This window comes from Prenolepis imparis, unplaced genomic scaffold, assembly GCF_030444845.1.
Source record: "Prenolepis imparis isolate NDT839.2.m4 unplaced genomic scaffold, iyPreImpa1.0 SCAF_1, whole genome shotgun sequence".
NCBI lineage: Eukaryota > Metazoa > Arthropoda > Insecta > Hymenoptera > Formicidae > Prenolepis > Prenolepis imparis.
The window spans coordinates 17,854,013-17,879,070 of record NW_028141159.1 but is presented as its reverse complement, the minus strand read 5'-3'; the positions used below and the strand labels follow the sequence as shown (position 1 = coordinate 17,879,070).

At 31.4% G+C, this 25,058-nt stretch overlaps 3 protein-coding genes across 8 annotated transcripts; 2 read left to right on the top strand and 1 right to left on the bottom strand.

Moving 5' to 3' along the window:
• The first annotated feature begins 3,989 nt into the window (after positions 1-3,989).
• Positions 3,990-7,490, top strand: Cdc16 (cell division cycle protein 16). Its single transcript, XM_083034597.1, has 10 exons — positions 3,990-4,555; positions 4,629-4,781; positions 4,918-5,082; positions 5,221-5,380; positions 5,450-5,702; positions 5,793-5,872; positions 5,948-6,037; positions 6,110-6,419; positions 6,552-6,907; positions 7,003-7,490. The coding sequence occupies exons 1-10, from the start codon at positions 4,451-4,453 to the stop codon at positions 7,287-7,289; spliced, it is 1,959 nt and encodes a 652-aa protein (XP_082890723.1). The 5' UTR covers positions 3,990-4,450; the 3' UTR covers positions 7,290-7,490.
• A 411-nt stretch (positions 7,491-7,901) lies between these two features.
• Positions 7,902-17,135, top strand: Orb (polyadenylation element binding protein orb). Of its 4 annotated transcripts, none has more exons than XM_083034582.1 (12): positions 7,902-8,339; positions 10,334-10,664; positions 10,911-11,062; positions 12,972-13,240; positions 13,541-13,658; positions 13,741-14,062; positions 14,435-14,664; positions 14,738-14,830; positions 14,904-15,069; positions 15,222-15,349; positions 15,440-15,520; positions 15,638-17,135. In XM_083034582.1, the coding sequence occupies exons 1-12, from the start codon at positions 8,319-8,321 to the stop codon at positions 15,776-15,778; spliced, it is 2,052 nt and encodes a 683-aa protein (XP_082890708.1). In that variant the 5' UTR covers positions 7,902-8,318; the 3' UTR covers positions 15,779-17,135. The 4 variants fall into 4 exon arrangements, with proteins under 4 accessions (XP_082890708.1, XP_082890705.1, XP_082890718.1 ...); XM_083034579.1 differs by having other exon boundaries at positions 7,905-8,339; positions 13,529-13,658; XM_083034592.1 differs by lacking the exon at positions 7,902-8,339 and adding an exon at positions 9,712-9,836 and having other exon boundaries at positions 13,529-13,658.
• A 1,320-nt stretch (positions 17,136-18,455) lies between these two features.
• Pex11c (peroxisomal biogenesis factor 11c) lies at positions 18,456-20,454 on the bottom strand. 3 transcript variants are annotated; one of them, XM_083034604.1, is made up of 5 exons: positions 20,259-20,454; positions 19,594-19,908; positions 19,259-19,437; positions 18,977-19,045; positions 18,456-18,846 (listed from the first exon to the last, which is right to left on the bottom strand). In XM_083034604.1, the coding sequence occupies exons 2-5, from the start codon at positions 19,825-19,827 to the stop codon at positions 18,639-18,641; spliced, it is 690 nt and encodes a 229-aa protein (XP_082890730.1). In that variant the 5' UTR covers positions 19,828-19,908; positions 20,259-20,454; the 3' UTR covers positions 18,456-18,638. The 3 variants fall into 3 exon arrangements, with proteins under 3 accessions (XP_082890730.1, XP_082890732.1, XP_082890738.1); XM_083034606.1 differs by having other exon boundaries at positions 20,263-20,454; XM_083034612.1 differs by lacking the exon at positions 20,259-20,454 and adding an exon at positions 20,167-20,191.
• Positions 20,455-25,058: the final 4,604 nt, after the last annotated feature.

Genomic DNA, 25,058 nt, shown 5'->3' with positions numbered 1-25,058 from the left:
CTACAACATGCAAGTGTAGAAAATCGAAATTTTAATATGTAAAAAGAACTTTGGTTATATATACAATCGCGCGGGAAAAATTCCGTTTTACAGGGATTACTAATCAGGGATCATATTGTAGACTAAACAATTTCCGACGCGACTAAAAAGAAAGCCTAAATAATGCAAGGCTTTAAAAGTTAAATTAAGTCTGCGTTAATCGAATAAACTTCCACTTCATCTGACAACTAACATATATATGTTCCATTACGAAATTATAACGATCAAAGATCATATATACTTGCGAGCATCAAATGTTTAATGACATTTTAAGATCTAAGTATAAACTAAAATCTCAATATTAATACGCAATGAGTATGCAAAAATTTTACCTTCAACGGATATTATAACATATAATGATGAGAAAGAACATAACAATTAAATACAGAAAAAAATGTAGACTCGTTATACATTGTAGATGAAACTTACGCGATGTTTAAATACTGATTTTATACATAACTGTGAAACGAGTAATACATCTTCAGATCATAAAAATGTCTCATATTTCCAGGGTATTGCGAGATGTGTATCTTTGGTTCTATACGATATTTATTCTAGTAAAATAAGCAGTAAGATGTAATGAGAATTTCGAATAATGCTGCTTTCCATATCTCTTGTTTTACTCTTTTCGAATTTGTGTACATGTAACCTTGGATATATGTTAAAATGCGCTCTGTGTCCGATCTGTCTTGTATACAATAAGTACTCGAATCGTTTATCCGTTGAATGTATACGAAACCTGGTGCAAGGAAATTGCGATATGTGTAAGACGAGTTGTTTCTTGCACATGCTGGTCACTCGGTGTCTCGTGAATCACAAACTTGATCGTGGGCTATTATGATATTAGTATCGTGAAGCATTGTGATAGTCGATAGAAGTATCCGAGAATTCGTATCTCTATTCTTCCAAGTACTGCCATTGCCAACTACGCTAATTTCTATTTTTAATCACGCTGAATGAATAGCTAAATTTTTCGCCGTATAATCACGGTACGCCGCGTGTGTATATGTGTATATATATATATGTATGTATAATTTTTATATATATACATATTATATATACTAACTATATATATTATATATATATAATAATTTATTAACATTGAATTAGAACATGATGTGCGTAATAAAGTAACGGCGGGATATACTTTATTAAAAAAGGTATACATTTCATACATACGCAAAGGTGTCCAAATTTTTGTCTTAGCACATTATTGTGAAAGAGTTTGAATGAAAAATTCTTTTGTTATAGCATTTTGTTACAAACGAATTTTTCAATACTCTAAAAAGCTGTTTCTCCAAGTATTTATATTTTAGCAGAATGATAACTAGCCAACTCAAAAAGATGTCTTCGAATTTTATATGAAATGTATGCGCTATTGTACTGCAAAAAAAAAAAGAAAAGCTTAGTCACGTTTAAATAAGTTATCGAAATTTGAACTTAATATATAGAGTTATTTAAAATTATTTATTCGATTTCAAATGACTATATTTTTGAAGTTTACAAATACAGGGATTAGTGATACATCAATTAATCAGAAAACTCCAAGTTTTGTCTCTTAGCTTACAAGTGCTCGATGTGGCTTCCCTCAGTTACATGAGCAATATTGAGGCTATAGTCAAATTTTTCCTTTAATTTAACATATCCGTTTTACCGACCTACCAAGGGTTTTAGACAATAATGACACATATTTTTAACGTATTCCCAAAAGAAAAAGTGATCCCATGATTTGGTGTTTTACAATTGGCCCTCTAAGTCACCGGATCTTACGCGACTTTTTCTTTTGAGGATGCTGTGTATATGTCACTGTTGCTTACAACTCTGGATGAGCTCAAAAATCACATTGTTACAGCTGTGAATATGACTATCGTCTCGACGTTGCTCGTATAATTAAGAAAAGTTGCATCGAGCATTTATAATTTATAAGGTGAGGGACAAAACTTGGACAGTTTTTCTTTTGATTGATGTATCATTAATTACTATGTATATCTAAACTTCAAAAATATAGTCATTTAAAATCGGGTAGAATGACATTTAAATAACTCTGTATATATAAATATATATATATACACACACACACACACATATATATATATATATATTATATAATACATATACACATATATACATAATGTATATATGCACAAAATATGTATGTAAGTATATATACATACATACATATATGAATATATATATAAAAAATATATATATACATATATATGCATATATATATTGTATATGCATAATATAAATATATATATTATATGTATTATATATATATATATATATATATATATATATATATATATGTTCCTCCTATCCTTAGGTTACCTACAAAGGGCATATGTTATCGATATTAATTATCGTTTACTGCGTTATTACGTTTACGTATTTTATCTATTGCATTATTTCCTTTTCCATTGTCTAGCTATTTATTGTATTGATTAGCTTGACGGTCCATGTATATATATATATGCACATGTTATCATGGATTTCTCACAAATCTCTTAAAGGTCTACATTCTGTATTTAGCAATTCTTTTTGTACCGTGGAGAAATGAATATCTAATTTGGCGATTTAGATTGTTTCGATTAAGTGTGAATGTAAAGTGCGATTTTACAGTTACTTTCTGTAGTGCGCCTCCTTCGCATCGTACACATTGTAATGTTTAATGATAAATTAAGCACCCGTCAGTAAAAGTCATCGGGGCGGGTACCAAAGTTTTTCGTACGATTCAGGGAGGTAATAATTATGGAGAGTAACGATATATTTAATTATACCGAGTACCGTGAACGAGTTACATTATATATGGTGAGCTTTGTAATTGAGAGTAGATAGTTTAAAATAATCGATTCAACAGTATTATAAGAGCCTGATTAAACATTTTTCTTTTTCGCTAAATCGATTCTGTATCGGATAGTTTGGGCATTTACCGTTCATCTTTTTAAACTTTTGAGTGCATACAAAATGATGATCACGCTCCGATAGTATATGATAACATAACACATAGCTTAAAATTAATTTAAAATTAAAATTTATTAGAGAAGAGGGATATAGAAAACACATCATGTATATGTAAAAGATGATAGATAAAATGGATTGTAACTGCCAAACTCTCATTTTATCAATACGTTTTAAGTTGCGAGCAACTTTTACGTGTGAATTTACGCTATTGTTACATCTTGCGATTAATTTCATTATTTTGCAATCGCTATGTATTCCTAGATCTTGAAGATTTCGTCACCGATGCCATACATCTTTATATGGAGGTATCGATGGACAGAATTAAATAATGACTAATTATTCAGCGTTGTATGCGCAATAGTCGCCCACTTTTGTATAATTAATGCGAGATTGTGTGTGAGAGGAGTGATACACAAAGCGAAAAAAAAGCTACAATAGAGGAAACTAATGTTTTATGTGTATATCTGGTGCATCTCGTGCAAACCCGTGTCATAATATTAATTAAGACTCTCATAATAATGATAAAATTGTTAAAATAATACGAAAATGGAAAAGTCAAGCAAAGAGAGAGAGAAAGAAAAAAAAAACAAAAGAAAAAATGTACATAGAAATGATATGACTTTAAATTACTATATCGCACATGATTGTATCTAATTAATAATTATTTAATATATTGCAAATATAAATGGTACAAAACTTTGGCGTCTTATTTGACATTTGAAATTGTGTTTCCAGTTTAATAAGGATGATATTAAATGTATGAATATCTTATTATAGTTATGTACAAATATTAAGTAAGAAGTTTATTCGAGATTTTTATTTTTTGTTTCTGTAATATAAAGTATATACATAATTAAATTATATAATTTAATTAACTGCACAATTTTCTGTATATCAAGATTATATATTTAATTATTCGATATGTTATTCATTGATATCGATTGCAAGTGTAGTCGCAACTGACTACGCGCATGCGCATAGTTGAGATAATCAGCTGTTCAAAATACTAGTCGAGCGGTTTGTTTTGCTTGCGTATTTCATCTATATTATATGTAATCTTTCTTCTTTCTCCGAAAAAGTTTATATTATTTTATTAAAAATACGGAAAGAGAATGCAGCTAAAGCAAAAAAGCTTTTAAATGTCAGTGTAAAATTTGTCGAATATACCAGCTGTTTTCTTAGCAACATTTTCTTTCATCTTTTTGTTAAAGAATTATTGTACGCATTTTAAGTAAAGTAAATGCGAAAAAGTGCCGTTAGAACGAATGAAATCTATTTCAAGAGGAATTTGAGATTTCTGAACCTTTTTCTTTTACTAGAAATTGGTTATTATCTGACAAGTGTGTAAATCAATCCTAACCTGATTCTCTTGTTTATACTGGATAATTGTTTTGAGTTGAAAGCACTCTACAAAAAAGGAAACCTAACATCTAAACTTAAATTAAACATGTCACACCGCGATAACGATAACGATAGTATGGATAACTTGTTGGACGAGAAGAGCATTGATCTGGAAAAATGTAGAAAATTAGTCAAATCGTATATCGATTTGGTAAGTTTTGTTAAAATAAAATTGCAAAGCTCTACGTTTAAACGTATATCTAACTTGACACATTTACTTTCAGCACCTGTACAGTGCCGCCTTGTTTTGGGCTGACAAAGTAGTGTCGCTGAGCAACCAGGACCCAAAAGATATATGCACTCTGGCGCAGTGTATGTATCTCATGAAACAATACCATCGTGCTGCACATCTCATAAAGAGATACGGATTACAGAAGGTAATTTTATCAAATTAATTTAAATCACTATCAATTTTTTAGATGAATATACACTACAGTTATAATCTTGTTTTATAAGACTCGTGCATCTTTATAATTTATTGAATTGAAAGCAATTATATTTCTGTTGTTACAGACTGATGTAATGTGTCACTATTTGACTGTGAGGTGTTTACTAGAAGCAAAAGAATATAACGATGCTCTTCAAGTTATCAACGAATCTGAAATATGCACTAATATAACACAAGCAGGTATTACATTTGCGAGTCGTATGGACATTTTTCAGGATGCCCCAAAAAATGTAAGTGGATTTAGATATTTATGTTCATAAATAAGTTTGTAAAATAATAATATTATAATTTATATTGTAATATGATTATTATAACACTATAGTTATATCAATATTAAACATACACATATATACAATCTTTCCTTATAGGTTCAGAGTTCGATATTGTATATAAAAGGAAGAGTTTATGAAGCAATGGATAATAGAGCAGTAGCAACAGAGTGCTATAAACAAGCTCTACAATGTGATGTTTATTCATATGAAGCATTTGAAGCTTTAGTACAGAATCAGATGCTTTCAGCTTCCGAAGGTATTTTATTATATTATTTTTTTGAGTGATTTAATGTATAAATTAATAACAATTGTGTCTAATATTTAGAACGGGAACTCTTGGAATCCTTACCATTTGCTGAACAATGTGTAAAAGGTGAAGCAGAACTTCTGCAACTGTTGTATGATAGCAAACTAAAAAAGTATCAAGCGCCAAATATAAAGCAGTCGTTAATTACATGCAATGTAATGGGAATTTCTGTCACTGACAGACTAGCGGATAATTTAGACATGCAAGTTGCGAAAGCTGAAAGATTATATTATAACTGTGATTACCATCAATGTTTCTCACTTACAGAAAAGTAAATACCACATTTCTATTGTGAAATATTATTTTTATAACAATATTTTCCATATTTTCCGAAACATAATATGACACTTTTAATATTCAGAATCTTGAAAAAGGATCCGTACCATAACTCGTGTCTTCCAGTACATATTGCCTGTTTAGTTGAGCTTAAAAAGACTAATGGTAAGTTTATATCTTGTCATAAATAAAAGAACTGATAGCATTTAAGTTTGTTAATGAAAATTATTTCTTCTTTAGCTTTATTTTATCTGGCACACAAATTGGTTGATTTATATCCGGAAATGGCTTTGGCATGGTTTGCAGTCGGATGTTATTATTACACCATAGGTAACTAATTACTATTTAATAATTATTTCTTAAATATAATCAAATATATCAACATAATTTGTTGTATTCAAGGTAAAAGTGATCAAGCAAGGAGATATTTAGCAAAGGCTACCGCGTTGGACAGACTGTTTGGTCCTGCTTGGTTGGCGTATGGACATTCCTTTGCAGTAGAAAATGAACACGATCAGGCAATGGCTGCTTATTTTAAAGCATCGCAATTAATGAAAGGTTGCCATCTTCCGCTTTTGTATATCGGATTAGAGTGCGGTTTGACGAATAATCTAAAACTGGCCGACAAGTTCTTTCAACAAGCTCAAGGAATAGCACCGAACGATCCATTTGTGATACATGAAATGGGCGTTATATGCTTTTACAATTTAGAGTAAGTATTATGTATCTGGTTTCTTGATATTTAATATTGTTGTATGTCATTATTTACATTTGAAAAATCAAAATATTACGTGTACCCAATTTACCCATATAAATTATCAAGAATTATTTTTGTTAAACACAGTTACAAAAATGCAGAACGATTATTTAAGGAAGCCATGAAAAGCATTCAGGGCGACGTAAGAAATGTGATTCTGCCCAGCAAATGGGAAGCGCTGCTGAATAATCTTGGGCACACTTGTAGAAAAATGAAAAAATATGACGAGGCATTGGAATATCATCAACAGGCACTAGTCTTGGATTCTTTAAATCCATCGACTTACTCATCGATCGGTTTTATTCACGCATTAATGGGTAACATCCAGGAAGCAGTAGATGCTTTTCACAGAGCGCTCGGTCTCAGAAGGGACGACACATTTACCGCAACTATGTTGGGTTACGTAATGGAACAGTTGATTGATGAGGCACCACCTTATCCTGGTACATGACACTTCATTGATATTGCAATGATCGATTCAATTTTTACACCATACTCCTAAGCTTGTGGAATTTGTTTACGAACAAGAATTTTTCAGATGCGCCTACGGAAATACCGAAATACAAATCTGAGGACAGCGAAGTCAGACCGGAAAATTCCAGCAATGTAGGCAATAGCTCGAGCAATCAAGATATCGATAAATTAAAAGTGATTCTCTTCTCTAATAGCTGGGGAGAAAATTCCGGCAAAGTGGGGAAGATTCAGGAAGATGGTTCGCCCGGCAAATTAGAACGACAAACGCGAGACGTCGTTAATTATTCGACCGGCGATAGCTCCGAGGTTGAAATGTTAGATTCATCGACTGCGCATATAGAATATAATTGAATCTGCGAACTTTTCTCATTAACGCTTTCATCAACGCATAAAGCAAATAATTTCGCTTAAAGCACATTTATTCTCCACAGTCATATGTAATATTCGCCGTACTATAAAATGGTGTAAATACTGTATATACATTTTTATATATACTCTAGTTTTGATATATCTTATAAGATTATTTCGCGAACTTTTTGTGGCAAGATAACTTCTTCGTTGATATAGTATCAACTTACGTCTATCAAACATGTTAGCTTGAGAAATAAAGAATGCGAAGATAATTTTAATAGCTAATTTCGGAATCTCGTGACAAAAATCAAACATAAGTCTCTTTTCTTTAGGATTTATGTGTCTATCTTTATTTAAATTTTTCAGAAAAACACTTTTCTTTAGATCTTTTGTTTTTCAAAATTTTCTCGCATGACAGAATGTAAAAGAATAAAAACATGATAACAAAAATATAATAAAACTGCGTACGATACGTTCAAAGACTCCGAATCGTCGCGGTCTTTGATGGAGCGTGCGTGCAAGGGAAAATAGAGAGAGAGAGGGAGAGAGTGGGAGAGAAAGAAATAATGTGCGTGCGGAGAAATCTTTAGTTCATTCGGAGTAGTATAGCTCGCGAAAGAATGGGCGGACCACCGTTGTATCATTTCGTCGACAAATCGTAAAGGATCGAGAAAAGGTTTCGGCAGGAAACATCAAGCGAATGCGGCGTGTCTCGCAAAACGCGACGTGTCAAAGTCTCCCACTGCGGCCGGGCGAGCCTTCATCCAGAAGAGGAATCGTCCCTTCGCCGCCGCCGCCGCTGTTTATCATCATCACTCGCACGTAACTTCTCAGGAAACACGCAACACATGAAGCTTATCGCGCGTTGTTATTAGTGGCGGACGACAGTCGAGTCGGCGGCTCTCACTCGCTCGTGTCTCTGGAGGTCGTGCGAGAGCGAGCCGCGTATCGTCAGCCGAATTTACATCCCGCACATCCCCGGAAAAAGATCGCTTCCTAAGGACCGCCGACGAAATCTTTTCCGCGGAGATGCCAATATTAATGCAATCGGTAAGTCATCTGTTCGCGAGATTAAGGCGATTATCCGGAATTAATGTCGGCTTCGGATTCGCGTTTTTAACACACACGTTTGAAGGAAAAGACGTCTAATATATACATATAATGTTGATCATATTTATTTTATTTATACGTCCGATATTATACGCCTTGTATTATATTGCTCTGTAAATACAGATATGTAGAATATGGAAAATTGAACAAAGTCGCGACATTTTGGGGATGTTGTAAGCCAAACCGATCGGTTCCGCGCTTTGTGCGATTTCAATTGATACTTTTTTTATTTTCGATGATCCCGATGATTGCTATTTTTTCTATATTCTTGATTTTTAATGCGCTTGAAATGCTCGTTTATTAATTCGACGCGCTACGTGGACGATATAAAGTATACAGGTATATATCGCGAAGGAATGTCCTGCGCCGGAGCGAATGTAAATAAACACGGCGACATACATATCGGAGCTGTAATATTTATATACGAGAGAATTTTATTCCTGGAGAATATATTAATATATCTCTGATATTCTTTCGAATATATTTAGATATAAAGAAAATGGGATCAGTGCATTTGCGTGCGCGATTGCCAAAAATTCTTAGATCGATCGATTTATATAAGGGTGAGTTAATTGCGGAATTTGATGTAATGAATACGTGTTCTAGATTTACGATATCTTAAATGAAATTCCGATGAGGTGTATTTCCGAGTTTATTGCAAATTTCCAAGCAGCACAATTTTCGTCTATTTATTATTATTATTATTATCTAGGATTATTTTCGCCTTTATGTAATTAGATTTATTTCCAATTTTATTCTACATTCATATCGAGAAAATTCACAAACATATAATCTTTTGTCTTAAAATATTAATAAGATCGTTTTTATTAATATTATTCATTATATTATATTATTTATATTATAATATTTGTATTTAATATTCGTATATTTAATATTAGTATTGTATATAATATTCATTATTGTTAAGCACTAATAATCTTAAGATGCTCGATCATTTCAAGATGGAAAAATCTTGCAAAATTATTTCGGACGAAAAGGACTCGCGATATTACGTATTACCGATGACGTAGTAAGTACATAGATATCACGTGTAATTATATCACGTGTACATGTAACAGCGGTAGTAACTCGACCGGGTTCCCCGTTTCAAGAGCCAAAATTCCGGGAAAATCCGTGGAATGTGTGTTTCCCGATATATTCTCCCCCCTCTTTTTCATTCTTCTAAAGAATGTTTTTTTTCTTTTTTTTTTTTTTTCCGAATTCCACAAACGCGCCACGGCCGGCAGCGTGGCGTCCTTCAGGAGGCGCGCTGTTTTCGTTTCCTCGATTGCGCCGCGCAGTCGATCGACGTCGTTCGTACCGAGAGCGTGTGACGCGTCGCGCGCGAATTGTTCGATCTCTCGAAGTAGAGCGGGCCACTTCCATCCTCGTTATTATCCAACCACGAGGTCCGGAATAAACTACGTCGACCGAGAGGCGAGAAACACCGTAATAAATATTAGAAAATATATATAAATATATACATATCGCGGTTTCATAGCACGTGTCGCGAGTTATTTCGAGTTTTAAACGATCGAATCTCGAAAAAGGAATCAATAAAAGACTCTGAAAATATAAGGATTTGTTTAATAGAAATTTAACTACGTGAAATATATACGAGTGTTTTTTTTCTTCTAAGAAGATATATGCGTATTTGTAGTTTCAGTGAAATCAATCTATGACCAAATCACTTTCTCGAAGTCAGTCCTTCATTTACATATTCAATGTCTTGTGCTAAGCATACGACAGCTTTTGCTAATTAAATAAGGCGTCTTTTTTTATCTTTTTTCGATCGTTTAAAATTCAATTGTCGGTACCAGAGATTTTTTATTTTAAGTCAGTTCAAAAAACAATTGGTTTCTCAATATCTCAGCATCTCAACGCATTTCATATATTTGAATCATTTTTGCGACTGATAAAAGAATTGTTTACAGACGGACATTTCACTGGTGAGCGACGAGAGCGACGAAACGGACGTCGAATTTGATCGAGAGCCATCATCGATGCATCATCAGGATCCGTTGCACCACCAGGATGCGACGCAGAATCGAGAGCGTAGCAAGCTGCTACTGCGTAAACTGAGCCAAACTCGCGAGCGGGAACGCGGTAAGGAACGCGATCAAGAGCGCGAGAGATTGCATCAGTTGCAGTCGATCAACAATTTATTAATCGATCTACCGCCGCCACCGTCGCCTACGCATCTTCCGAATTTCTCGCAGGATGCCTCCTCCTCTTCCCAATCCGACAAGAACGTCAGCATAGATGGTGAGACGAAGCATTTTCTTTTTATTTGTGTAAATATAGAGATTATTCGAGTTAAATCGATGATGAGCTGATAATAAAATTGTCTTTTAAAATTCCCTTAAAAATTAGCAACTGTCTCAAAGATTTTCGGTTGCAAAACTATTAAAGTTCTTTCTTGATTTTTAGTTATTAGATCTGCTTTTGTGCGAAATTAAAGTGCCTTCCTTTGTGCAATGAATGTATTAATTTTTCTTTTTTTTGTAACAGGCGACAGCGCAATTTCGGATATGTTCGGACTGGGTTTGCCCAGAGGATCGCTGATGGGAAACCAACTGACGGTTGGCTCTTCGAGTTACCGTAATTATCAATTTGGCAATTACGATCAAACCCAGGGATCTCCTTCACAACAGCAACACGAGGTAATATTGTACACGTATATCTTATTCATGGAGATTTATTCCAATGAAAATTTAAGATTCTAAAATTCTAAATAATAGTGTTAGAAGAAAAAGTTTATTGAGAACGAAAAAATGTAGTCATTGTGACGGATATATTTGGATAATATATGAATGCGTAGAAAATTATGTATGATAAAGATATATTTAACGCGACTTTTGTTACAACTGGATAGTAGCAATAGAGAGTAGGTGGATCAATAGGAGTCAGTATTCGATTGACGCATCATGATAAAGCTTAATTATTATCATCGAATTGCAAAATATTATAAATGGAAATCGTATTTTATACCAAGGTAATATAATATAAATCAATTGACCAATAAGAATTTAATTATCGATAAACTACAAGATTAAAATCAAATCGTAATACGTTTATTTTTAATAAAAAATATTATTTTATTTTACACTATATATTTCGCATTGTTATAATATTTTTGAGAATTCGTTAATATTTCACGAAAAAAATTATACCGTTGTTATTACTTGCGCGAGAGATTGTTCTCCACTATAAAATAAGAACACATTTGACGCGACGACGATTGATAAAAAACGCGATTACGATATAATAACTTCAGCGAGCTACAAATTTTACGTATAGAATGGCAATAAAGATGATAAACGTAACATAAAGCATATTGTGCTGAAGGAATTTCCTCGGCGGTACAATAACTCGAACAATGATTATCCCGTTGGAATAATTCCAACTACCTTATTTCACTCGAGTTTTCCGATTCTAACATTTAACTTTATCGATATTGTTTATCATACCGTATTATATATTTTACATGTATCTCTCTCAAAATTACGCGTGTACATTATTCCACAAGGGATATATTTTCCGTGGCAAATTTTGAATCAATCTTTTTATTAATAGAAATTCAATTTATCACTTATTTCTTTGATTATATATTAATTATGTACATGAATTATTTAAATATACACTTCAAATATCGCAAAACAAAATTCATAACGAATCTTCGATAAATTTGACTCAAGATATAAGTATAGTAATTTGGATAAAATGAATGGTATGCTAGGATAGTCTCGATGGCCGAGAATCCGCTGGTTCACGCGAGTCAAACGGCTCTATATAAAGAGAGAATGCCTTTCCTCCCTTTAATTCGAGCCGACGCAAAGTCACTACCATTTCAAGACACCGCGTTCTCTCACATATCGCATAATACTTCGTTTCAATTTGGACGCACTCCAAGTACTTTGAAACGCATGTGCGCAAAGGAGATTCCACACTTCTTTCTCCTATCTCGCAAATCCTGAGATATGTCACTTAACTAGAACACGAAACCATTTTATATTTAAGTTTAATTTTAAATGCTACGAATACAGATGAGATTATTTTTATGTGCGATATCAAGATCTTTTAATTCAACGAGATATGAATGAGATGATTTTATCTTGTAAGAATGATTAATTTATTTCTAAGATCTACAAGAACATTAACAATAAGAGAATTTTCTCTTAGAATTTACCCTGAAAATCATGGTAATCGTGGGACAATATGATATGGAAAGAATTTTATGAGATCTCTGATTAATATTTATCACAATAAAAATAATAATATATATTTACTAAACTGCATAGTAAAATTAATCAAACATGTTTTATATTTTATTGTGATAGATATTATTATTTTTATTGTGATAAATATTAATCAGAGAAATTCTCATAAAATTCTTTCCATACCATATCGTCCCACGATTACCATGAATTTCAGGGTAAATGCTAAGAGAAAATTCTGTGAAGGATGTATACCTGTATGTATATGTATGTACACATAGGAAATAAGATAAAGACTTTGGCAGCTTTTTTTGATAACTTGTGCAACTACTGTATTAATGATGTATGCTTACAGTGCCATCGAAATCACGGTTTTTGCTCGAATTCCTCTGGCCTGGATATTCCGAGCTCGCCGAATTCGGTGGCCACTCCCGGCAGCCCTAGCACACCCGGCAGCTTCATGTCGGATCTTTACAGCTATTCGTCCACTGCCAGTAATAGTACAAACACGCCGTCTTCACCGACCAGCCGACCGTCGTTTCAATATCCCGGCTCTTCGTCGTCGCCCATCGATTCTTCGTCGTACTTTGGCCGTCCTATACGAGGTTGCTCTACTCCGTACAGGTAAGAAAAGAATCAGGAGATAAAGACAGCGTTTCTAAAATTTATTTCAAGTACAAAGAATAATAATTTTTTACACATATTTAAATTAATATCAAATTTTGATATTTTAAATAATTTTAAATTACATATAATTATATGCATATATTAATTTCATCAATTAATGAATTGTATATCAATCAAATTATATATATTTTTGTGACTATGTGTACATATGCGAAATATTGCTGAATGATTATTGAATTCCTATATATTTCGTATATTCCACAAATGATAATTTATTGATGTTAGTGATTGCGGCAGCCCGACATTAGAATTCCCCCATTTTCTGGGATGTAACGGCTCGCGTTCCAACTCACCAGCAGACTCAGAGACAAGCGGAATTGGTAGCGCGGATGGTTCCTTATCCGACATAATAATGGTGAGAGAATATTTTTTCTTGTCTAAAATAAAAAAAATCTCATTTTTGCTAAGTATCGCTAATTCAAAATTCTTGTTCGTAGAATTGTTTATCGCTGAATTCTTCATCCAATTCTTGCTTCCCGCCATCCTTGGACTCTATAATATCGAAGACAAACACGTGCCCTAACAATAGAACAGCGTTCGAGCGTATGGCTATAAAAAAATACTTGTCATCGCTGCAACAGAATCCGAATTCGCATTATTACCAGCATCATCACGGAGTCGGGCAAAATCGTAGCAATTTTCTCAATTCTCTCTTAAATCACGAAAAGAATTGCTGTACCAATCTTGGAAGCACCACGCGTAGATTGGCTCAACCAGTGTCACTCGATCGAGTAGCGAGATCCCATCGAAATGCTGCTGGTCCGTATATGAATATTTTATCTACTTACTATAAAAAAGATTATTGCAATTATTATTATTATTCTCATTATTTGTACACAAATATATGACAAATTATCTAAATTAATCATACAAAATTTGCATACAAGTTCGCATTCATGTTTTGCGTAATAAAGATTTTTTAAAATTTTAGAATATCTTAACGAAATTTTTAAATATAATTACCTATAGATATATTGAATGTTAAATATCGTAACTTTTTTTAATGATATAATGCCAATTTTTTAGCAGAATTTTGATTTATATAAAAAAAAATTTACTAGGCTAAACATGAATGCAAATGTAGAAGATTTCGTAGACGTATCAATTTATTTATATATATATATATCACAGCACATTGCTATCCTACGTGCACATGGAGCGGCTTTTTGCCACAAAGTACTGAGGAACCAGTCGCTTATTCGCCTAAAGTATTTCTGGGAGGTGTACCATGGGATGTTACGGAAGCCATTCTAATTTCGACGTTCAAACAATTTGGACCGGTTCGCGTTGAGTGGCCGACAAAGGCACCGTCCGCTCAACCGAAAGGATATGCATACATTATATTCGAATCGGAGAAACAGGTACGCGACGATCATTTGATTACTGATCTCGGATAATACAAAGATTGTATTATAAATAATATATTTCTTTCAGGTCAGAGCAATGTTGTCTTGCTGTACCCATGATATTACCAATGGAAAGAGATGGTATTATAAAATTATATCCAAGCGTTCAAAGCCAAAAGATGTACGTTAATTATATATATATATTTTTTTCGAAGATGTTAAAAATAAATTCTTGTAATTATATTACATTTCAGGTACAAGTGATTCCATGGATCCTCGAGAATAGCAATTATGTCAAATCTTCATCGCAAAGACTCGATGCGCATAAAACGGTATTTGTTGGTGCGCTGCACGGAATGCTAACAGCTGCAGGATTAGCAAAAGTTATGGATGACCTTTTTCATGGAGTCATTTATGCGGGTGTGTAATTGTAATTTATTTTGTTCATCATTAAATGTTACTTTTTAAATTTTTTACACATTTATACTTTATATGTGTTTCGTATATTTATACGTCACACAATTACTTTTAAATAATCCTACATGAAAAACTAATAAAATTTATGATTGTAGGTATTGATACCGATAAGCATAAATATCCGATAGGCTCCGGCCGTGTTACATTCAGTACGAAACAATCGTACTTTAAAGCGATCACTGCGTCATTCATAGAAATTAAGACTGACAAATTTACGAAAAAGGTACATTGAATTCCAAAACGACATATGATAAAGACTATATATTTAGCTTATATAAAAGATTATATATTTTCATATTTGCATTTTTCTCAGGTACAAGTGGACCCGTACATCGAAGAATCGATATGCTCCGGATGCGTTGTACAACAAGGACATTACTTCTGTCGTGATGTGGTGTGTGAAAATAATTTAATTTAGTTAATTATTTTATATACAATTATTTCTTATAACTTAAATCTTTTCGCGTATAGTATATATTTATTAAAATTCTGCATGCATTTATATGTTTAGGCATGTTTCCGGTACTTTTGCCGCAGCTGCTGGCAGTGGCAACATTCCGTGGACTCGATGTCGCATCATACACCCTTGACGAGGAACTCAAAGACTAATCAAGTGATAGGGTTGAATCCGAACTTCGGAATGAACAACTAACTAACGTACGTCCTCCGTATGTTCAAATACGACGATGAAGGAAGCGACAAAAAGTTTTGTACACGTGCGGTCACAGTTCAGTACATTCGCTTTACGTTCGCTTTGCGCCCGTCGTCTTCCTCTCCTTTTTGTTCCTTTTTGACTCTTTCGGTTAACCGACGTTGCGCCGCCTGATCTAGAACATTGGGTAACAGGGTGCAGACTTAGTTTTTATCGCGGAGCCGGCTAGGACAGCTAGGACTAGTCCGATGATACGGGGACATGCGCCGATTCATACCGCTGATTGAGCTTGCGGACGCGCAACGATTGGTTTATTATTGTTACTACCGTGCGTGCGAAAGGACAAGATAAATATAGAAAAATCGTGTTTGTCAAAAAAAAAAGTTCCTATTGCGAACGCAGTTTTTACTACGTTCAAGCGCAAACGATGTACTTTTATTTAGTATGTTCACTTAGAGAGACAGGTTCTCTTATCGATTTTTTTTTACCGCGAAATAATACTATCATGCCGAGTACAGTAGGTGCTAGATTAGATAGCCATAATTGCGCATTAGCAATACGCATAGGTACACATACACACGTGTATACATATACACATAGTAGACACACATTAGCGCATACACATTTTTCGTTAAAGTCGTGAGAGTCGAATTCTGGCTTTCGCAGTGACAATAATTTTTTACGCGAGACGATAGGGCTCCGTTATGGTAATTTTGAGCTGGGCTCAATGAAACACGTAGAATTCTCAGGAAATCTATAATAGTATCATCATCATACGTTTATCGTATTAAAGTATTACGCTTAATAATTGAATATGAATTGTTACGATAATGTTAGAAAGATTATTCTGAAAGTAATAATCCAGTAATTATTTGTCATTATTACATTGCGCGCGTGATATATATTCGATATTAATGTGATATAACGGGAGACTTTTTCGGATGTATATTATATAACTCGCTGATCGTTCTTCCATTGCGATACTTGTCAATGACGTTAAACATTGTTAATTTTACGTTAGATTACAATGTATCTCTATACTCTCGATTGTGATGGTAAATGTATGTTGTGCTTACTGACGCGCAATCGACTGGATTTTTGTATTATTAGCCGAAGCGAGCGGCTCACATATATTTCGCTCACATGGACTGTTTAACGGTTGACGAAATGGAGAAGTTCATGGTCTACGATTCTGGCGCGGATTGTAGGGAATTGATTTATTTTTCTTTTTTTTCTTTTTTTCTTACTATGTATAATTATGTTACAGCTCTCTTCTTTAAATGCAGTTCATCCTTTACTCGCGTTTCTCCCGTTTTGATACAATTTTGTTGAATTAAAGGCCATATTTTTGCAGATACTCAATGTCTGTTTTTATTTTTTTTCTCTTCTGCCATAATAAATTGCTAATAATTGTTTCAGCCTTGTAATAAATATTATCAAGAGAGTATATATTGATTAGATTACCATACTCTCATTCATCATATTTTATAATAAAATATAATTTTATTAATTATATATATTTTAATCTAACTTATTCGAATTAATCGAAAAAGAAATTAACATAAGTGGAAATATTTTATCGTTGTTTTAATTTTTTTTATATTAAACAGAAAAGAATATAGTAGACTGCAAGGCCGAAACATAGTTAACTCTTTTACACACATTTCATTTTTGTTTTTATGTTATTTCATTTTGTTTTTTATTAATTCGTTTACTCCTGCGTTAAAAGTATTGAAACAACGTTTAGCTATTTCATATTTGAGTTTTAATATTGTATGCCAGGTTCATTTTAGCAGCGAATAATGATAACGTTAAATTGTTAATAAGAAGAAAGTAATCTCGATAGAAATAAGAGTGATATACTATATATTCGGTCGCACAATTTATCTTGCAAGAAATATGCAGATGTGTGAAAATCTATTATTATAAAAAAAGTCTAAGATTGTCAATTTAAGTGATAACAAATTAATTTTTGTCGCAGTTAAGTATAAAGTTAATATCCTCTAAAAGAAATATTTCGACAATACGATCTAATTATACATATTCCGTTAAATATATTACATATATATGGTTCACAGATATGTGAAACAATATAATATGGTTGCTACATATATAAGCAATTATTTAAAAAAAAAGTGCTTTAAAATATATACTGATAAAGGAATGTATATTATACATATACACACAAGCTTTCGCTGTCAAAGCGCTTTGGATATATATCAATAACGATTAATCTATAAATCAGTCTACGGCAGCATTATCCGTTTCAAAAAGATTTTATCGGAGACAAATTTTAATAATCTATAGCATGTATTGTTTAGAAAGGTTTCAATAAGTCGTGCCTTTCAACATAATCCTCATAGATTTTTTTACATGGCAGATATAAATTATCTTTTTAGCTATATAAGCGCCTAAAATCTCTTTGGTAAGTGCCAATTACGCGTGTGTTCTACACTTAATATAAGCCTTCAAAGTTTTATATATACTTATGTAATTAAATGACTGATTCTGATAGAAAGATTGATGGATTGTGTGTTTGAATTCTATTAGAATAAATTGTTTAATTAATAAACAATATGGAACTCTCTTTGAAAACTTGTACGAGCGTGTTTAATTTTTAGATTGATTTATTTATATATTCGTATATTATTTATATACATTTTATTTATTTTAGTTTTAATTTATAAAATTTACATTTGTCGATGAAATATATAAAGTAATATATAATAGTAATATAATAAGAAGAAGTAATATATATAAAATCTGAATACTGAATATATATTAATAATTTGATGCTATAATACCGTATCCCACATGTTTTATAATCAGTGTAACAATAAAACTTTATTTAATCAAATTTTTATCTTTTCAGTCGTTGGCTAAAAGCCTGATGAAGTCCAATTAACGACGATATTGTACCAAGTGCACCAACATGCCATGTTTTTAAACGACCTCCCCAAAGTACACCCGGTGGTAAGTAACTAATCGCATAAGTAATATCCAACGCAAGACGTGTGCATACCAATAATGCACTTTGCCGATGCTCATTGATTTCCTTCAATGTGCTTCTATATTTCATAGAAGAAATAAATATGTAAAATTGATTCTTTTTTGCGTGAGATTGTCAAAGTAATATTATCGTTAATATAAAATTACCCCTTCTTAAAAAAGATATATAAAAATTCATAATATACTTACTGTGCATCAGAATTACTTTTTTTCAAGTTTGTTCTATACTTTTGAAGGTTTTGGAGTAATCTCAGTGATCTGAAATAATAATTATTTTATTAAATAGATATTTTATATTTTTATTTTGATTTTTACATAAAAATTGAATGCATCTATAACAGATGCATATTATTAATTTTTACATGAAATTTAATTTTGGAACGCAAAATAAAAAATATTCTTCAATATAGAAATTCTCTTCATAAATAGATTTTAAAAAAATATAAAATATTTTAATATGTTTTCACTTACCTAAATAATGACAGATGTAAAGAAACTATCCAAAACCAAGTGGTAGCAAGGTCCCATTTGTCAGTATTGATTGATATGATATTGTGCTGACCGGCCCAACAAATGTGCTCTACAGGAGAATAAATTACATCTATTACATTTTGTATCACTTGGCTCCATCTAATCAAGCAGTCCGGTTCCTATTATTTAGATTGTATATAAAATATTAATGACTCTATATATAGAAAAGAAATGTAACATAGTTCCATTTAATATTTAATATTATATATTTATATTTTTAATCATATGTGCATAATTTTCAATTTATATTAGTGTATAAATAAAGAAGAATTTACCTTTTTTCCCCAGCCATATGTTATTATGCAATAATGAAGCATTGGAAGATCATCTAATAAGCGCAACATTACTCTGCATTCACTCATTTGGCTTCCAAAGGTCTTAAGTTTTTTTTCAGTACTCTTGGACGAAGTACATACAGTAAGTAACTTTGCCGAATAAGAAAGGGTTCTTAATATTTTGTCTCTGCCAGAATACGTCTTCAAATAATCATTTATAAGTAAGAGATCCATTTCAGTTTCTTATATATTTACAAGTGGAAGAATTAATTAAGGCACTTAACGATTTGTAGCATTGATTATTCCTTCAGTGTTCTGCAACAAAAATTGTATATAAATATATCATACAATAAATGTTTGTATCATAAAATAAGAAAATTGATGCCCTGTATTTATGCTGTATAAGTATTTAAATAAAAGGTTAAAACAAATGATAAAACAAATTAGCTATATTAATTATTTCTAAAAGGATAATCTCAGATAAAATCAAAATCAATTAAGATTGAAGCTTTCACTTTATACAATTTTATAAAATATTCATTAAAGTCAAATGAATTTAGAATTGTATATCACTTTATAATCTTTCCTTCGAAATTGTGTCTTAATTAATAAAAACTTAAAAAAAAGAGAACTGTTTACTTATATAAAAAAATAATTCCACGTACTTACGAAGGTGTCTCCTTTTAAAATCTAATTCAGATGGAATACGTGTAAAATATTACGCATTACTGCTCAAGCGTTAATTATCGCAGTATTAATTGGAATACATTAGAGCATATTTGACTTATGCAGTTTTTTCAACATGTTAAAAGTTGACATGTGTAATCTAACCTTTACTCTCTGTTGCGGATTTCGCACAATGACAATTCGAAATGCGAAGTTTCAGGATTACCAACGTTGAGAAAGAAAATATCAGTCTCGCGATTAATCGATCTTTTCAACGATCGATTAATCGTGCGAGACTGATATTTTCTAATTAGACAGTTGGCATCACTGCGACTTCCCGCCATAGTTCCCGCGAGAATTTTGTGCGTCACGTCGTGCGGATCGTAGTTTCGTATAATCATAGTTATTGCGTGCTGTTCTTTCAAATATGCGTCGCAAGTAATTAACAAAGAAGTGTCGCGCACAAAATATGCGTACGATTAAAATCGCGAATGCCGTACATAAAAAGTTATGTACGAGTAATGTCGGGAGTTCCGCGCGAATATAAGTGTGAGCGATGAACAAGTTAGGTTGAACACGTCTAATGTCGCGTCTCGCGGATCGTATAATTATAATTCTCGCGTATAGATTCTCTCAATATATGCGTCATAATTAACAAAAGCGCATCAAATATGCGTACGATCAAAAGCGGGAATGCCGAAGTATCGCGCGATTAAAACCGGAAGTGCCGTATAGAGTCGCGTGCGGTTAACGTATTTACGTCGGGAGTGTCGTTCAAATGGTCGTGCGATTATTTTATTTTGCCGATCAATGCGCGCGCGTGATCGTATTTTCGCGAGCGTGTGCTGTGTAAGTGCCAAAAACACTAGTTTTCTTTGTCTTTTAAATACAAAGAAAAGAGGAGGACGAGGAGGCCCGGGGAGGCATCAGGCAACGGCGGAGCAACCATACGGTATAAGCAGATTATAATTAAAACAAATTTATATATGATATAAATATATAATTATATTATATATAATTTATATAATTTTATATATATATATATATATATAAAATTCATATAATTATATATTTATAATTTATATATAAATTTATTATTATTTAATTTTTGGTTAAAATAAAATTTAAAATAAGTCAATATTAAAAATTTGGAATAAAATAAAAAAAAATTTTGAGAAAAAAATAAATATTTAAGATAATTTACAGAAAAATAAAAAAAATGTATTACATTAAACTTTATTATAATTAGATAATTAATAATGAAAAAACTATATATATGTACAATTTTAATATTGTTCATACATTTATAAATAATTATTTAACTTACTTTTTAAAAATTAAATTTTATTATATTGTATATAAATTCTCAGATCTAAAAAATAATTAAAAAGTTTAATCATTTTTATGAAGTTATTTTATTAAATATATTTTACGGTACAAATAAGAAAGTTTCATTTTGCGCATTATTTACTTTTTCAAATATTAATTATTTTGAAAACTATTCTGTATACATATAATTTGTGTTTTTTATATGTTATAGATCAATGCTTTGTACTATATAAAGTTCCATTGCTGCGCATCGTATCGGTGAGTGTATTGCATGTATATGAATACATAATTTGTATATGTAGATTAATCACCAGAAATTAACTAGAGCGCAATTCCGAAAAAAGGATTAAGAAAAGTATATATTAATTTTATATAAAAAAAAGATTTAAGAAATTATATGTTAAATTTTTCATTGAAACAATAAATTATTACATAATTTTCTTAAAAAGAAAAAATCCTAAAAAATATATGAAAAGCAAATAAAAATGTTAAATATTCTCGTTTTTTTTTGTTCATGTACATTTACATATTCATGAACACGATTAAAACTTTCTGGCAATTATTTCTGTGTTATATATTAAACTATACAAATATTGTATTATTGTGTGAAATGGCTTACTCTGGAAACAAAATAATTTCGCAAATGTTTGGCCCCGAAAAATTCGCAGGAACATAATACAATGTTTAAATATATACTGGAGAATTAAAAATAAAACAAAATGGTTTCGTATAAAAGAGTTATGTAAAAGATCAAATCTCCAAGAATGCTCTCTAAGAAAGTTCCAAACTTCAATCAAATTTAAGAGAGAGCAATATTTTTATTTAATAATTAGTTTTTTAGGTAATTAATAAATAATTAAAAATAAATCTGTTTTTAAATTTTTTATAATAATTTGAAATATTTTACAATCGATTTCTATTTTTTTCCGCTCAAAAATACGTATTTTTTTCGATATTTTTATAACATAATTGATTGAAATCGAAGTTTGCTTGAACTAAATGTGAAGTTATTGTACAATTTTAGAATTTATTTTCAATCTAGAGGATATTTTTACCTTATTGTTAGTTACTGAGAGATTCACATTTTACATACCAAAAAAGATACAAAATCATCAAATATCCTAGTTCGTGATAATCTGCAACATTTGCGATAATTTTTATAAGAAATAAATCCATATGATCTGTAATTTTTTGATATATCTCTCTATTTTTTGATATATCTATCATTCGCAGATCAGGGATTTTTTTTCTGATGAAGAACTATAAATATATATAATAATATATAATTTGCAGCTAAAGTTATTATTATTAACAAAAACCGAATTTTATTGAACAGATTATTCGGAATTTCATTAATATGATCTTTTTATCGTTAACGATAAAATAATGTATGCATCTTTGTTTTGAGTAACACTTAAATGCTATTTTTACTTTTTTATATTGTTACCGATTTTATCTCGAATATATATCAGTATTTCTTTATGGTTATGTGTGTGTGATAAGTCAAATCTTTTACTAAATCGTCCAAAGAGAGTGTTGCTCTTTTTTATAATATTAAATTTATTAAAATGATTGCTCAATCTCAGAGTAGCGAAGAAAGAGTAATGTCGATTTTTCGTCACTAAATTATTGAACACACAATTCATATTATTTTAATTCATACTTTTACGATAAATTTATATTACGAATGTTTTATAATTTATAATGGTTATTCGATTAATTTCAATGTTAATATGGAATTGTTAATTATTGATAGCTTGATTGCACACAGTTAGTTAACAAAAAGTTGATTTTAGAAACAAGATGAATAAAAAATAAAATTAAAACATGATATTCTAATTGAAAATTTAACTTGCATACAAAACTGAACTATTTCATATTATAGAAATAGTTCGCATTATATTATACTTGCGCATTCATTTTTTAATTATGCGGGCAGAAAAAACATTTAAACAATTAAGCAACTATAAAAATAGTTCAATATGTGCTATCTCGAAGTTCATCTATTACGAAACATAAACATTTTGTCTCTTTGTGACAAAATTCCTGCAGATATTCTTCTTGATATATTTTATTCAGAAATTAAATATTCCGAAAAGAAAAACAAATAGAAGCGAAGGAACTATAATGCAGTATATATTACTATAATGCAGTGTATATAGACATTACAGCGTCGTATATTGATGTTTTGTGGGAAATTTTACTCTTTTTTATAAATAAATAAAATAATTTCTTATTTTATTAGTTTTATTAATATATTTTTGTATGCATGCATTGCAATAATAGTTTTTATTTATTTATAGATAAACAAATAAAAATTATTATTGCAACGTATGCATACAAATATATTAATTAATTATGTAATGCATAAAAGTTTAATATTTGAATCTTTAACAAAAAATATAACAAAAAAGATAGAATTTTTTATAAATATCTTTCGATCAAAATACTAATGCTTCCGCTAGACCCCATGTTCCGATATTACTGCCAGTACTGAAAATATATAATATACGTTAACGTATATTATATATTTTCAGTACTGGCAGTAATATCGGAATATGCCCAGACTCGCAAGTCTCTATATATCCGTCATGCTCCACGTCTCGCGTGAGACTGATGGGAGTGGACTAGGACTGATGAGCTGAGGCTTCGTTCTTGGCTGTAAAGTTAGGTTTTGCCATCAGGCGACGACACCGCTGCGCAAGAAGTCTGCTTTCGGTGGTGGGGATTAGTCTCGTGTGAGACGTGCAGCGTGGTGAACGCATGGGACGCGCTAGTTTAATGGAAAGGATAAAAAGAGAGAGATATTGGGGATCTGGTCGAGGTGCTTCGCTGAGCTCGGCTCATTCTTGGCGATAAAGTTAGGTTTCGCCGTCAGATGGCGACAGTGTGAAGTTTTGCGGTCGGTGGGCATCAGTCTCGCGCGAGACGTGCAGTTTGACATATGGAGGTGCGGGAATTTAATGGAAGCGCAGGTATTTTGATTGAAAGATTTTTTTTAGAAAATTCTATTTTTTATTCGTATTTTCTGTTAAAAATTTAAATATTGAATTTTACGCATTGCATAATTAATTCAAATATTTTTATGCATGCAGTGCAATAATTTTTATGTATACATATCAGAAAAATAAGTTGAAAAAAAAATACCGATGTTTTATAAAATATCATTTATAATCATAAAAAATATCTCACCTAAAAATGAACGAATAATTGTCGATATATTCGTTAATTGCACTGCAATACTTTTCAATTTAATTGCTGATGTAAGCAACGCGTCGAAAATATCCCCATCAATAATTTTAATAAAATATGGAGCTATAATCGCGGAAATAATTAAAATTTTATAAGAGAATAATAATTGTTTTGTTATCTTTTCATGATTTGATAAGATGCAATTAAGACACACATGCAACACGATATGATATAATATAAGATAAAATATTCTTCTATAATTTATAATTCTACTAATT